At 39.4% G+C, this 16245-nt stretch overlaps 1 protein-coding gene across 6 annotated transcripts in view; it reads left to right on the top strand.

Moving 5' to 3' along the window:
* Nucleotides 1–51: 51 nt before the first annotated feature.
* Nucleotides 52–16245, top strand: part of GATB (glutamyl-tRNA amidotransferase subunit B) — an 85480-nt gene continuing 69286 nt past the window's right edge. For 4 of the 6 annotated variants that reach the window (XM_033215486.1, XM_033215485.1, XM_033215488.1 and 1 more), the window contains exons 1-2: nt 52–266; nt 2158–2308. In XM_033215486.1, coding sequence (XP_033071377.1) covers nt 91–266; nt 2158–2308 — 327 coding nt within the window. In that variant the 5' untranslated portion in view covers nt 52–90. Of the gene's footprint in view, nt 267–2157; nt 2309–2731; nt 2753–8490; nt 8703–16245 lie in introns of those variants that run through there. The other 2 variants (XM_033215489.1, XM_033215490.1) reach the window with 2 other exon arrangements.

Here is a 16245-nt window from a genome sequence, read left to right as displayed (position 1 = left end):
GGGTTTTTAATACATTTCCGGAACTACGCTTCCCAGGAAGCCTCGCGGCACAGTGTGGCTGAGTCACCTGACCAAGACCCTGTCGTTACAATGGCGGCGCCCATGCTGCGCTGGGTCGGCCGTGGAAGACGTTGGACTTTCGCCCGGGTTGACGGCGGTTCTTGCCACCGAAGAGGGGCTCCGACTGGGTCCACATCCAACCGGATTAGGGGACAGAGCTCAGTGGCTCAGCAGCCCCTCTACACGACCCAGAAGCCGAGGAAAGGGTATTCTGTTTCATACCATTTCTGCCCACCTAACTGTAAGGTGGAACTGCAGGACTGGGGAAAGGATGGCAATTACAGCCCAGCTTCTAGACGTTTTGGCTGACGAGAGGGCGTTGAGTTATAACCTGGAGCCCCGAAACCTAAATAAAAGCACAAAACAGGCCTCTATCAGCTCTGCCCCCATATATAAACCACTATTTTCAAATAGACGTAGTTGGGGAATTTGCGAGTGTAAAATAGCAAGTATTTTCTTGAAGGCTGCACAGACAGAAGAGTGGATTCGGTCATCTTACTAATAGCACTAGCAGTGGGGACGGTGACACGAGAAGCGGGATCATATTTAGCTGATTTTATTTAGCCCTAGTATTGGCCGGCAGTGTTCTAAAGGGAGAAAGGGAGCCTTTACCTACAAGCTCTGGGTAGTGGTGGGTTATTGTCTTTAGTCAGAAAACACTAGCTAGCTGTGCAGGCGTTTTATGTTGAATATGTGTGTCTAGACCTAGGAGGACGCAGCCAAAAGAAGAGATACTCCCTCGGGTTATATACAGAGTTTTGCTTATTTGGCTGAACAGCTGTTTATGCTTCATTATGTAAGAATTAAATAGTTTCTCTTTAAACACAGAAACATATGGCAAGTTTCTAATATTTTGTTTATTCTTTGAGACTGGTTGGCATTATTTTTACTTTCAGTTGGAGGAACAGAGGGAAATTGTCCAGAAAGAAGTATTCAGTTTTGTATTCTTTTCGTGAATTAGATTGTTTCCCTGTGAATGGAAAGAACATTTTTTCTCTCATGTAATGGAACTGCAAAAATACTTTGAATGATGTTTTACTGCATGCAGAATTTCTAATGAGTTCTTACTTTAATTCACCTCCCTTATGGGCTGTGTTTCCAAACTTTAAAAAGGACTTATTCTTACAGTACTTCAGATATAGACCTTTATGTGTTGAAATGATTGAAACAAAACAAAATGATGTAAAATCTGTATATATGTATATATATAATACATATACACACAAAACTGCTTGGGAGAAGAGCAGGATAGGAACATACCTGGATTTCACAGGGAATAAGCACATTTATAAGGACCTGGAGAGGCCTATGTACAGACTCAACAGAGTAGGACTGGCCAGATAAGAGAGATTATTATAGCATCTAATAGCTTCTTAGATTTCATAGCAAATAAGCATTAACAAAGTAACCTGAAATTAGGTCTCAGGAATTGCAAGTGATTTGGGGGACCAAAAATATGCCACCTCAGATGGTTTAATGTGATGGGGTTTAGCAAAATTTTTTCAAGAGTATCATTTAGTGGTGATTTATTATATCTGTGTCTCTCTAGTTATTATACTTGCAAGCCATTTTTGTGAAATGAATTCAAAACATGGTTGCGAATTTCCTTTTTAAATAAGAAATGTGGGACTATTTATCATTATTTCTCTAGTAGTAGAATCTTGCCATTTATGTTAATTCTAAATAATGGGGAAAGATCAGCTTTCTTCATTTACTGAGTGATTACTTGGTAAGGTACAGTTAATTTGTTAAATGCTGCTTTTCACTGAAGTCAGCCAAGCAGTTGTCACCTGATACCCATTTCTAAATTGTTTTAAGACACCAAATTGTTCCTTTCTCTATTGCCTTCATGTTTATATCATCAGCCTCCTGATGCCATGTTGTAAATGAATTTTAGTTTGCCAATCTCAGTGTAGGCGCTATTCTGAATTGTTTTTTATTTAGTCACTGATAAAATATGACATTTTTAATGTGAGGATATAACATTGTAATAAGTTTAAAACACATATAGGAAATTAACATTTGTGGTTTAGACTTACAGAAATTCATTCATGGTGACAAACAATTACATCTTAACCATTATCTCTTTCTTCTTAGTGAACACAAATGGGCTGCTGTGGTAGGTTTGGAAATTCATGCCCAGATTTCCTCCAACTCTAAACTCTTCTCTGGATCTCAAGTTCGCTTTTCAGCACCTCCAAATTCTTTGGTTTCTTTTTTTGATGCATCTCTACCTGGAACTTTGCCGGTAAGATTTTTATTTAATCCTATTTTCATTAGAAAAAATGTTTATTTTATATTGAACATGGAAAATTATTTTCTTATTTTAATAATAACACAACTCTTTGGAAATAGTTCTTTAGGGAATTTTGGGTGAAGTGGGATGTATTAAATGTTTTCTAAAGACCCATCTCTGTGATGCTGTTCTAAGTCTAAACATATTCATACACGTATTCATCACTTCACAAACATTTTAGCATGCCTAGTAATACCAGATACTGTGCTATGAGCTGGGTCATAAAGATGAGCCTTGCCTTTAAGGAGTTCAAAAACTAGTAGGGGAGATGTGTCTTATAAACAAATAGAGGACACTGTGATTCCTTCTTTGAAGGTAATATGCAGAGGATGGTTTTGAAACCCAGAGAACGGACAACTAATTCAGTAAATGAAAGGACTATTGTGAGAAATTTAGGTAGGGGTACCTTTGGTTATGGAAGTGTTACTAAAGAGGTGGTGGCCTGAGCTATTTGAGAAGCCCAGTAGAATTTAGGCAGATAAATGAGGGAGGAGGAGGAGTCAACTCAAAGGAAGCAGCATATATCACGTGATTTTAGTGTAAGGCCAGTAATGATTGTGGTTGTTGCAAATTAAGAAACACTCAATAATGTAGAAAACAGCCATAATATGCAGTGAGTTAACTACTGTATTCACTTAACCACTCATTTTTACTTGATCCTATGGAATGACTGGGCCCAGTATACCCATCAGCAAGACTTTTTGCATATATTTTTAGATAATTGATTGGATTTTTAAGAAAGTATGAAGGGAACAGTGTAAATGTTTTAGCCAATAAACACCATATGGTCTGTGCAGGACCTATAATATCAACTATGTTTGGGGTTTCCTGCCATCTTTGGAGGTAATGTGTATCCATGGTGGTGACAAAGGTGGGGAGGGGCAGACATTGTCATGGGTGAATTCCATGCTTTCAAACATTTAAATAACAGTGGAAGCTGGTTGAGGCCGGGCATGGTGGCTCACACCTGTAATCCCACCACTTTGGGAGGCCGAGCGGGCGGATCACAAAGTAAGGAGATCGAGACCATCCTGGCTAACATGGTGAAACACTGTCTGTAGTAAAACTACAAAAAATTAGCGGGGCATGGTGGTGGGCTCCTGTGGTCCCAGCTACTTGGGAGACTGAGCCAGGAGAATGATGTGAACCCAGGAGGCAGAGCTTGCAGTGAGCTGAGATCACGCCACTGCACTCCAGCCTGGGCGACAGAATGAGACTCTCTCAAAAAACAAACAAACAAACAAAAGACTGGAAGCTGGTTGAACTGAGCACTGGCAGGCTTGCAGAGGCAGAGGTGTACTTTTCTCAGTCACTGACTGAAGTGGAAGATTCTGGGCAGTGCCTCCAGTGTGCCTGCCTCACTCAGCTTTGGCTGTATTGGGGCAGTATCTTTGTCTTGGAACTTTTACTCACATTTTCTGTCATGGAGGACTCCCATCCCTGCAGACCCTATCAAAGAACACCTTTGATGTGCTGCTGGGTCCCTTTGGGAGAAGATAGATGTGGAGATGTGCCCTCCTTCTCTTTCTCTGACTTAGAGATCTATCTACAGAAAGATTTTTTGTTTGTTTGAGAAGGGTGATTGTTTTGGTTATAAATATATGACATATTTTTTGGGCAGAGATTCAGATATAGTAGAAATACAGTAATATTTAGACAAGTAAAATGGAAGGCAAGTTGTCATAACACCTCTACATTTTCCCTCCCAGATTCAAAACATTTTTTTTCCCATGTGGTAGTTACTTATCAAGCGATTAGGCATAAGCTCTGAGTTGCTCCTAGGTTTCTCCAGCTGTGAGTGTGATGGCTATCAAGCCATACTTATTATAGTTCACTTTAGAAGCAGATCCATTTGCAGATAAGCATGTTTTCTGTAAATAGACTCTCCAATTGCACCTAAATTTGGTCAAAAATTAGACTTAATTAGAAAAATTCAAAATAATTAAAATGCCAACATTTTAATTGCTTTGTAAAACTTGTCATGCACCAAAAAAGAAGGTGCTTGTTCACTGGTAAGCGTATCAGTAACACAGTAAAGGTGTTTGAGACATTTGAGTGTTGAGAGCTTGGCTTACACTAATTAAATGGCAGACAAAGTCTGGAAATACAGGTTTGCATGAGCTAGGATTTGTTTTCCTCTTCAGAGCCTACAATGCTTATGGTTTAAGTAGCCTAAATAGGTTATTCTGTAGACAGAGCAGATCTACCTCTTGTTCAGAAATATTTCTGCCTTTAAGGGACCTCATTTAGTACGTGAGCAACATTGTGCCTAAACTCCCAGAATTAAGCATTGTCACTCAAAACGTTTCAAAATCTTTTTATTTACCTCTAAATAGATTTAAAATGTGCTAAAACCTTTAGACAGTTGTCCTTCCCTAAGCCCTATGGAGATGTATAAAGATGCTCTAATAGCCAGACTCTGCTTAGAACTCCATTTATAACAAACCAATAATTTGAGAATATGTTTGTGCTTCTGAGGATTTTAGTAGAACATTATGTTACTGTTTTGATTAGGTAAACCAAAAGTATAAGTGTGATTCATGATGATGCTTGAAACTCTTTCTGCCCAGGGCTTATATTGCTCCCTTCTCTCCTGCTTCTTCCCTGTCCTCTACTGGCTGATTGTGCCTTCTTACATGGCTGTGTTCTGCCACTTAGCCCTGAAATGTTGGTTTCCCATGCCCTCTTCTTTGGCTCTCAGTTATTCTGTAACCTGTGTTCCCCTGAGTAATCTTTTTATCCTCAAATAAACCTCCCCTCTCTCTTTTAGGCAAGAAACCTGTATCTATTGTGTCCTACTATACATTTCCATCTGAATGATTCATAAACATCTTAAATTCAGCAGTTACAGTATTAAGCCTGTTATCTTTTCTCCCCAAAGTTTCACTGCCTCCTGACGAAAGAATAAACCAAAAAGGGAAAATATATATACAAAGAAGCAAAAATCAGTGGGAAGAGGATAAGGTATTCAACTGATAATTTTGGAATTGGTTAGCTATTTGGAGAAAAAATATTGCTCATTTCGTACATCAAAACAAAGTTCATACATATATAATGTAAGTTAAATGTCAAATTAAATCCAAAAAAATCTAGGAAAATATTTGTTTGTCCGTGGGTTGGGGAGAAACTTTGTAGGCATAAAAGCAAGAGAAAACAGCTAATTAGGCAAAATTGATGGCAATTTGACTGCTTTATTCACGCAACATATATTTATTGACCTAGTAATTCTTTTAGGAATCTGCCCTTGGAAAATAAACATGTGGGCAAAGACTTATATACAGAGATGTCTATAGCAGATCTATTTTTAAAGGTAGAAAATTGGAAGTAACCACAATTTCTCAGTGATGGGAGAATCATTGAATAAATTATAATACATCAGTATAGTGCAACATTATGAAGCCACTGATAATGTTTATAATAGACTTTTAGTGGCACAGGAAAATGCTAAAGATAAAAATTCTAGTGAGATGAATAGAATTTTCATGTAGATTACTTAATCTTCTTTGCATCAGTTTCTTATAAAATGGGAATAATTGACTCATTGGATTTGTGTGAGAATTAAATGAATCAGTACCTTTAAAACACTTAAGACAGTAATTGCATGTAATAAGTGCTCTTATTAACAGATAATTAACAAGTAATAAGCAATTAATTAAAAAACTCTTAGTAATAGATAAGGTAAATCTTACCTACTAGTATACCCATAATGATTGGTGGCTTTCATCTTTACAAAGGCTCTCCTGAGTTATTGTGCACAGTTATGTTGCCAGTGAGAGCAAAAGTAAATGCTATACATAACAATTGGTCACTTAACCTTGATTCCACTAGTTAAGTGATCTGCCAACAAAAACTAACCTGGGGTTCTCATCACCTCAGAGATGTATAGAGAATTAACTAAATAATAAAAACTAGTATATTGGATAAAATTATTTCTGAATTATAAATAATTACTTTGATTGCAAAAAAGAAGGCTTATGAGCTTTTTTTCCATCTGTAATTATTTGGAGTGTTTCTTTGGTCCAACATGGTATTGGCACTTGATTTAGTAAAAAATTAGGATTGTTACTTAAAACAGTTGTGATAATGTGTAGTCTTTCTGTAGACATTTCATTCTTCTCTGTCGGTTGTGTCTTCATTCACTCAGCTGGCATATATTGGATGCCTATGTTATGCTAGCCCTTGTGTAGCTCTAGTGACACAGTTTTGAATTTGGTAGAAGATTGATATGGGTGTTGCCCACATGGAGCATGAACAAGCAAGCAGGCAGTTGCAGTACCTTCTACTAAACATGTTAGTCATGGAAATACAAGGTGCTTGAAGAGCACGTAGGAAGAGTATTCAACACAGATACAAGGAATTGATGAAACTGGCCAAGTAAAAAGTGAATAGGATGTACAAAGACCAGAAGAAAAACAACGTGGCTTGCTCTAGAAACTGAAACATTTTCCATGTGTTGTAGCATAGAACTTGAATATGGGCATTGCAAGAGGTGAGGCTAGAGCAGAAAGCATAGCCTGTACGGTATAAGCCCTGATAAGGGGTGTGGATCCCATTTACAAAGAGATAAGAAGACATAAGGAGAGTACAGGGCCAGAAACTCCAAGGAAGTGAGTGTTTTGAGGAGGAGGGAGTACAAGAACATTGTATGCTACTGAGAGGTCAAATAAAGTAAGGACTAGGAAGTGCCCATTGGATTTATTAAGGGTATCCTTTGCAAGAAGACTTTGAGTGGGGTGATGGAAACAGAAGGTAGGTGGCAGTGGATTGAGAAATGTCAGGGCCTTAAGCTAGTAGATGGGTTTCATTTTGTTGTGTTTTTCTTTGGTGGTGAGGTGGGATATGGGATTGTTACTGTGTTTTGTTTTGTTTTTTTAATTAGGTGATGGGTAAACGATTTGGAGCTCCCAAGAGACAGATTAGTAGTCAAAAGCATTTTTAAAAACAAGATTTGGCCGGGCGCGGTGGCTCAAGCCTGTAATCCCAGCACTTTGGGAGGCCGAGGCGGGCGGATCACGAGGTCAGGAGATTGAGACCATCCTGGCTAACCCGGTGAAACCCCGTCTCTACTAAAAAAAATACAAAAAAACTAGCCGGGCGAGGTGGCGGGCGCCTGTAGTCCCAGCTACTCAGGAGGCTGAGGCAGGAGAATGGCCTAAACCCGGGAGGCGGAGCTTGCAGTGAGCTGAGATCTGGCTACTGCACTCCAGCCTGGGCGACAGAGCGAGATTCCGTCTCAAAAAAAAAAAAAAAAAAAAAAACAAGATTTATTTTTATTTTATATACAAGATAACATTAGGTACTAATCAAAGATTACCTGTACTGGCATCTCAGCCTTCTGCTGGTGAAGGTTTTTTTTGTTTGTTTTTTGTTCTTAAAATCCAAATAATGAAGCCCGGACCACACCCCTGTTCTCACAACTCTTACCCTTACCCTGGTTTTAGGAGAAATAGACTTACGCACATTCTAGATCCATCCATACTCAAGCTCATGCATGTGATGGGTCTGTCTGCTTCCCTGGGGGAGACATGATCTACCATCCTTTTTTCTGCCTGACTTTATGGATTTGTATATTACCCAACTTACCTTGGTAGGGTTTTTAGGGAGTGGGTATATTTTATTTTTGGATAGAAATATAATTTAGCAGCTGGGCACAGTGGCTCATGCCTATAATCCCAGCACTTTGGAAGGCTGAGGCAGGTGGGTGGCTTGAGCCTAGGAGTTGGAGACCAGCCTGGGCAACATGGCGAAACCCTGTTTCTACAAAAAAAAAAAAAAAATACAAAAATTAGCCAGGCGTGGTGGGGTATGCCTGTAGTCCGCTACTTGTGGGGTTGAGGCGGGAGGATCACTTGAGCTTGGGAAGTATACCACGGCACTCCAGCCTGGGTGACAGAGTGAGACCCTGTTTTAAAAGAAAAGAAAAGAAAAAATATATAATGCTTGGGTAAATTCTTGTGATAAAGTAAGATAAAAAAATATTGCAAAATGTCTCATATTGTTATTCTCTTACCTTGTAACTTACATCAGTTATCTCTTAGAAATGGAATGGGCTAAGTCTTGGGAGTCCATGTTCTTAAAATAAAACAAGTACACTGTGTCATTGTGACAGTTTATCAAGTCTGTCTTTCTTCCAGATTAAGGAAGGATTGTCACATGGCAAATGGCCAGGAGCCTTGGCCAACAGATGATGGATTTTCCAAAGGTCCCCTGGCGCAGGCATATTATTTAAAAATAGGAAGATAAATACCAGACAAGACAGCTCAAAGATCCAAAGGTGGTTGCTGCCAGGGAACAGGACGGGACCTAGGAAGAGGTGGGACAGGGGACTGCTGCTTTTCATGATCAGGTATTTAAAAATACATGTCTGTGATATTTTGTTTAAAAAACTTAAGTTAGGTTTAAAGGAATACAGATATAAGGGGGAGGGAATTATTGATAGAATAAGGTTCCTGAGAAAGCAGACAATGTCTCCGGAACCATGGAGAAAGAGCCCTCTCCCACTGTAACCCGAGGGGAATGTGTGTCCCTCCGCCCCAGGTGCAAGGAAGTTTTGAGGTTTGGTTGTGAAAGGTTGAGGAAACACCTCTGATTTTTTTCATTTTCTAGCAAATATTGCTTCTTATATCTCACTCTGCTTTTGGGCACCGTTTTCTTCCTGTGTCGGTGGCTCTTGCATTCCAGGTCTGTGGGTGATGAACTCTCTTAGTCTGTGTGTGCCTCCAGCTGTTTCTGTTTCCCCCTCACTCTGGAATAGTAGTATAGAATTCCAACTTGACATTTATTTCCCCTTGGCACTTGAAGACGTTTTTCCATCGTCCTCCGGCATCTGTGATTGCTGATGAGAAGTCTGCATCCCTTGTCGGTAATCTGTTTTGTCTCTCTGATAGCTTTAGCCAGGATGTGTCCAGACGTGAATTTGTTTTCATTTATGCTGCTCAGTGTGATTTTTAACTTAAGTACTGTACCCTGGACTATGGAGGTATCTCTATGGAATGAATTCCTGGTGGCCTCTGCCAGGGCCCATTAGGCTTTATTGAATGAACTGGTTTCTATGTTAATTTCTTGGCCCCCTAACTGCCACACAGCTTAAATAGTGCCAACATCAAGCTCCACACATCCAAGCCAGGAACAGGGTCAAGGGCTCAGATTTCTCAAGACTCTTTTTCACCCATGGCCTGAGGCGGCTGGCCTCCTCCATAGCAACTCCTCCAGTTGGTGGCAAAAGATTTTCTAAATGGACTAGAATTTTTTGGCTCACAGCTTTATGCAGGAAGCCATACCATTTCCCTACGACATGGGCTCATGGCCTTGACTTCTGCCCCCAAGGTGCTTTAAATCACTGACACCTGATGTCTCATCAGCCCAGTTAACAATAATAATGGTAGTAAAATCAACTGCCATGTACCAAGTGCTTACCATGTGGCAGGCACTGTTCTAGGTGCTTTATATATATTCACTTACTTTAACCTCATAACAACCCTACCAGGCAGTTGCTGTCCTTATCACAGTTAGAAAGTGAGTAGAAAATGTGCTGTCCTGTCTCTCCTTATTACCCCTGTTGTCACATGGCTTTAAACTACCTTTACTTCTGTGGCCCCAGGGGATTTTCTTGCTTGCTTTGAGCTTGGCTCTGGGCATGTACACATCTGTGTTTTTGTAAATTTATATGTATATATAAATGTATGTGTGTGTAAATAGAATACTTCATTTCTTTCTCCTGTCGCCATCTCCCTGTTCTCCAGCATGTCTGGAGCACACCTGCTGTCTTGACCAGCCCCCTCCCCATTCTGATTAGTGACCCTTATTCTGAATGTTTTTTTAGGATCTTTTTATTTTTTTATTTTCCCTTAGTTTTAGAATTTTATTTAAGCCCATCATAAATCTTCAGGATGAAAAGGTCAGCCAGCCCATTTCACTGCTTATAGGCAGGATTACAGCTACACTAAGGACAGCATTCTTTGTTTTTATTAGCAGGGATTCAGCTTAACTTATTATTTTGACCTAGTGAAATCTCTTTACTGTGGTGCAGAGCCTTCCTTAATTGATTAAGGAATTATTCATCTGTAGATCTATAGACAGGATCTTAGGGTGTTTGCTTAAAGTTAGTTATTTCCTGTTTAACAATATCATTCCAATTTTTCAACTTGTAATACTTTGTATATGGATGTGAAATGGGAAGAAAAATAAGAAAGAAATATATTTGTTTGGTAAAATGTCATGGGATTTACAATTCTGTTTGTTTCATAATTGGCCAAATAATATTTCCAGTAATGGTGAGATTTCAGCAAAGAATCAAGCTTGTTTGAAATGTTTGCATGTGCAAACCCATGTTTACACACACATACACACACACTCACTTTTTGTGATCAGAAATGCTTGCCCTCTCCTGGTGTCAGTTCCCATGCAGGAGAAAGGGGAGAGGACACCGTCGGCTCTGCCATAGCTGGCTGGTAGGAATGCTCAGTGTGGCACAGTAGATAACTCCTGATAATCAGGCTGCACTACATTCGATTAATAAGAAAGGAGGAACTCTGCTCTTGTTTTGCTTGTCTGAAAACTCTTATCTGTATGTAACACAAAACTCCCTAGCAACTGTGAATGCCTCTTGTTTCCGGAACTGGGGAAAAGACCATAAAAGCTGTTTTTCACACATGTATGCAAGAACGTTCTCCTCTTTTCTCAGGATCAGCCTGTCTAAAAAAGCATTCAGAGCTCTCCATATCAAAGGTATTTAGAATTGCCCCTGGAAGCTATGGAATGAAAACAGGAATGTTGTTTACCACATTTTACAAAACTTTCTTTTATTCACAAGAGTGCATACTATTATAAGCCAGAATAAGGGGAATGAACAGGGGAAGAAATATGATGTGAATAAATATGATGTGTTGTCTGCCCGCTGGGAACTAACAAACAATGCGAATGCTGTGCTTTCTGCTAGAGATTCCTTCTGGAACATATGTATGCAGATCGCAGCAGAAGGGGGCTTGCCTCCCTAAAGAAATGGTGATGTGAATGCTTTTCTAAAGTACTTTGGAATTTATTTTTTAGATTCCTTATGACAGATTTCATTTAAACTAGGTAAATCTGCAGCATTCTGACTCTGAACATAGAAGATACTGGTGATAACTTTTGTTTTGAAGAACCTGCTAGATTTAGAAACACTTGACTAGTCTAGGGAGCATCAGGCTTTCTGAAATGCTTTTCTGACCCTTAATTCTAAACATAATTATAAAAGTTGTTTTTAATTCAAAATGTAGAAATGAAACGGAAATTGAAGATAGCATCATTAGGGAGAGGTCTTTAAATACATACATTTATAATGAGATCTATATTTATCTCTGTCCATTCGCACTTAGATGATGTTTAGTTATTTAACTAAGAAGACAAAATGTGACCATTTTCTATGAAATTTCTTTCCATTTCAATGATTTGCTTTAATGTAATCTGGAAGATTTATAATTACATTGTATGCTCAGACTTGCTTCTTGCCAGTCACTCTTCAAATCACTGCTATAGTTATCCTCCATGCTTTTGAGAGTGAAGTGTTACAGGGGTGAGGTGTTTTGTACTGTGACCTTTGTCACCCTAAAAGAGGTATATGTCTGTGAGCTCATACCCACAAATGTGGAAGGTTCCTTTTCAGCTCTCACTCTTGTGATGGTCTAAACCTGCCTTATAACTTCGTTAACTGAATGTTTCCCATGAATTCAGTGACTCATGACGATGATGACTTTCACGTTCAGCAGGCAGCATGATCTCACCTCCCTCCCTGTGGGAAGCATTTGACTCCTTCCCTGCCATAGATCTTTTTCTGACTTTCAGTGGGTTCTTGAAAGCCTCTCTCTTCACAGCCATTTTCACTTCCCCATCTCTCTACCAGTTTTACATGCAATATTCCCCACCTGAAACCTAACCATATGAATAATAATGCTTCTACTCTTTTTGTTTTTATTTTTTTTAGAGACTGGATCTCACCATGTTGCTCAGGCTACTCTCTAACTCCTGGGCTCAAGCAGTCCTCCTGCCTCCGCCTCGCAAGGTGCTGGGATTATAGGCATGAGCCACCATGCCTGGCCTCTACTTTCTATCAATATATATTTGTTTCATACAGTTGACTGAACATCTTTTTATGTTTTATGTATGTTGCTCATAAGGATTTCTGTGTTTTATGATAAGCTTCTAAAAGAGCAATTCATGCATCTTTCTTGGTCCACTAGACAGTACCTTGCATAGGACGTGTGTATAGCACCCCTAATAAATATTTCCCTATATACTTGCATACACTTACATACGCACACATGAGGCATCCATATGAAAGGATTTTCCTGTCTAAAACCCTTTAGCTATATTTTAAACTTCTTTGTGGGTCTCTTGTCCTGGCTGAACATAAGACAACCTTTTCTTGATTACCCAAGCTTATCAGCAACATCAGTTATTGCTCAGTGTTATAATGGTGCCTTCAAGGTCTATTGAGGTGTGTAAAGCTTTTTGATCCTACAGTAAATGGCTAAAGATAGCCATTGTTTTGAGGTTTCATAGTACAGTGTTTTTCCCTGCTTTTGTAGTTACCTGTTCCTCACCAGGTTTTTAAAGCTGCTGTCAGTATATTTGGCTCTAGGAATCCCTACTTGCTCATTTTTCACTTCTCAATGATTATTTCTGATTAGTTCAGAAAGTCAGAGTATCACATTTGTAAATATAAATAAGAACAAAGCTCTGAGTAGAAACCTATCCTACAAAATAAAGTATATGGATGCTATGAAAGCTATTTAGCATCACCATGTGACACTAGAATAGAAAGAGGTCCTGAAAATCATTCAGTTCAGTCCTTTTAATTTACAGATGAGGGAACTGCTGTTGGGACTTGTCCATGGTCACACAGTTTCTTAACATTCCATTCAGATTAGAACCAAAGTTTCTCACTTCCACTTCAGTGATTGGCTCCCAACCTGTTCCACTATAGTTGGAGCTGCTGGAAGTCAGATTTATGTAGGTGGCTATTATTTTACAGATATGTATATATGAGTATACATCCAAAAACATTAATCTCATTAAAAGATATATATGTACTAGGTTTATAGATGTATGTCCACATGGTTATATACATACAGAGGCATTGACTACACAGCACTGATGCTGTGTTGATGGTTGTATGCACCATGTATTATGATGCCCTCTAGGTGTGAGATCTAAACCTAGGGAGAGAGCAAAGACGAGAGTGCTGAGTCAGAAGAAGAAATGGATAAAGGAAATCTCACCTAATTAGCCTCTAATTCAGGGCTCTGTGCATCAGATTTCCCCAGACTCACCATGAAGAAAGCAGGCCTGTCTATGGGCAGCTCTTAGCTGTACATACCACCATGCAAATAGTGGTCACAGGAAAGTTCATTTAGGATCTTTTCTCCAGGCTTCATTCTGGCCAGTTTTCTCTACACTGACTTCTAGTTCACTAATTTTTTTTATAGTAGTCACTCTTTTACATATCCATTGAGGTTTTTAGTTCACTAGATCTTTCAATTACAGAAATTCTGTTTTTCTCTTTTAAATCTCTCTAATCCTTTGAAAATATCTTGTTCCTTTTTCATGTATTCAGTTATTTCTTTCTTTCATAATTTTACAGCTACTTATTTTACAGTCTGTGTTCAGTAATTCCATTCTGAAGTTCTTGGGTGATCTTGTTATGCTTTTTGCTTGACTGCTGATTCTGGCTGGAAGTAGATGATTTTCTGGGGTATTTTGTAATTTTTTTTTATTATGAAGTCATATCTGACAGGGCTTTATTAGTGGTATCTTGTTGAGAGTCCATCTCTTTAAAGCACTTTTGCATTGGCTTTTGCCTGATGCTCCAGTCTAAGCGAGGGCCATTTTCCATATTTACCTCTTAGTTTGGGGGCTTCTGGACCACAGAGTTAGTACATCTGACCCCAAGCCTGTCTGAGAGCAGACTATCAGTTCTTAGGGCAGACTCCTGTACCCCCTGTCCCACTGCCACCCACCAAAATCTAAAATCTGGGCTGAAACTTTACTAAGGTTGAAACCTTATAGAAGGGAGGGGATGAAGCAGGCTGTGAATATGGGTGACTCAGAATGGGGCAGAGAAGGCACCTTTAACTTCTCTTTGGCCCCCTTGCCCTGTCCCATTAAGATATCCCTCCCTTCCCATTGTAATTCTCCTGTGTCGTTTTGTGTGTATTGCAATTCACACTAGTTAGGGCCAAGATTGGTGCACATCCCAGTACCTCTTACCTGCCCTCTCATCACAAACACGGATCCGGTGACTGAGCTCTTTCCAAATTCCCGCTAGATGTGCAAGGATGCACTCTCTCACCTATTGCCTTTAAAGATGATCAGTTTTCCAAAAAAAACTTCATCCTTAATAAAATGATTCTCCCTTAGCCTTTGTGTGGAAATGATGATGCCATCTCATTCCTCTTAAAGAACAACAAAAAGCAATATGATGGAGTTGACAGGAGTAGCTGGCTCTAGTGGGAGAAATCAATGAGGAAATTGAGAGTTCACTTTCCTCTCCACCCCAGCCTTGGTGAACGTGAGGGACCTTATCTGGCCTCCCCTTGGGTGAATCTTCTGGGTGTGCAGAGCATCTCCCTGACTCAACAATGTTTCTCAGGAACTTGGTGCTCCTTTCCTAGTAATGGAAGTCTCCTGGCAGCTTGCTCATCTCCCCACAGATTCATTCCTGAGCAAGAAACTGCCAGTATTGTTTGGGAAAGGCTTTTCTCCCATTTCCACGTGCTTTTAGTGGTTTGTTTTCCCTCAAAAATATGCACGTGGATGAGATATTGAGCAAAACAGTAAGCCCTTATTAGAGAAGATAGTGTTAGAATTATTAACTATTCAAAATGAATTTTGTACACTACTGCAACCAAAAATCTGTATTACAATAGTACTGTCTTATCTGTAGTTTCACTTTCTGTAGTTTCAATTACCCTCAATACAGGAGAGTAAGATATTTTGAGAGAGACCACATTCATATAACTTTGATTACAGTATATTTTCTTTTTTTTTTTTTTTTTACTGTTTATCTCTTGCTGTGCATAATTTATAAATTAAACTTTATCATACATACCTATGGATAGGAAAAAAAATAGTCTATGTCAGACTTGGTACCATCTGAGGTCTCAGGTGTCCCCCAGGGATCTTGGAACCTATCCCTCATGGATAAGGGGGCACTCCTGTACTGGAAAGAGAGGTAGGAATGTGCAGAAAATAAAGTATGAACACATTACCAAAGATGCCTGGGAGTACAAAAGCTTAGGAGTCTTTTGGTGATATAAATATGTAGTAGTTCAAAAAAAAAAACCTAAGAGTGTTCTGTGACACTATTTTTGTCTCTGCCATTCGAGTAGCTCATACAGGCTTTGTTCTGGTGATTTATACTAGAAGCCTATAATAAAAACGCAGCCTGAAATCATGCAGCTGGGTACCCTTCATTTTTCTTCCATGGACAGTTCCCGAACTTAACAAATTACAGCAGGCCTGGCAAAGCTCTTCCTTCAAAGGAAATACATGCCTGGCCATGGCAGCTGCCCTCTTGGGTTTCTTCTGTTTTCTGGCATCATTGGTGATGCTGTGGGGATTGCTAGATGGTTTTTATGAGTACATCATGTACTGCATAATGACATTTTGGTAACAACAGACTGCATATATGATGGTGGTCCCATAAAATTACCGTGGAGCTGAAAAATTCGTATGGCCCGGTGATGTCATAGCCATCTTGTCATCATGGCATAAAACATGATGATATGTTTAGATACGCAAATGCTTACTGTTGTGTTACGGTTGCCTACAGTATTCAGTACATAACATGCTGTACAGGTTTGTAGCCTAGGAGCAATAGGCTATATCCTGTAGCCTAGATGCATAGTGGG

The sequence above is a fragment of the Trachypithecus francoisi genome, unplaced genomic scaffold, assembly GCF_009764315.1.
Source record: "Trachypithecus francoisi isolate TF-2019V2 unplaced genomic scaffold, Tfra_2.0 Lachesis_group1, whole genome shotgun sequence".
In the NCBI taxonomy this organism is placed as follows: domain Eukaryota; kingdom Metazoa; phylum Chordata; class Mammalia; order Primates; family Cercopithecidae; genus Trachypithecus; species Trachypithecus francoisi.
The sequence above is the reverse complement of the archived record's forward strand: the minus strand, read 5'-3'. Positions and strand labels throughout refer to the sequence as shown.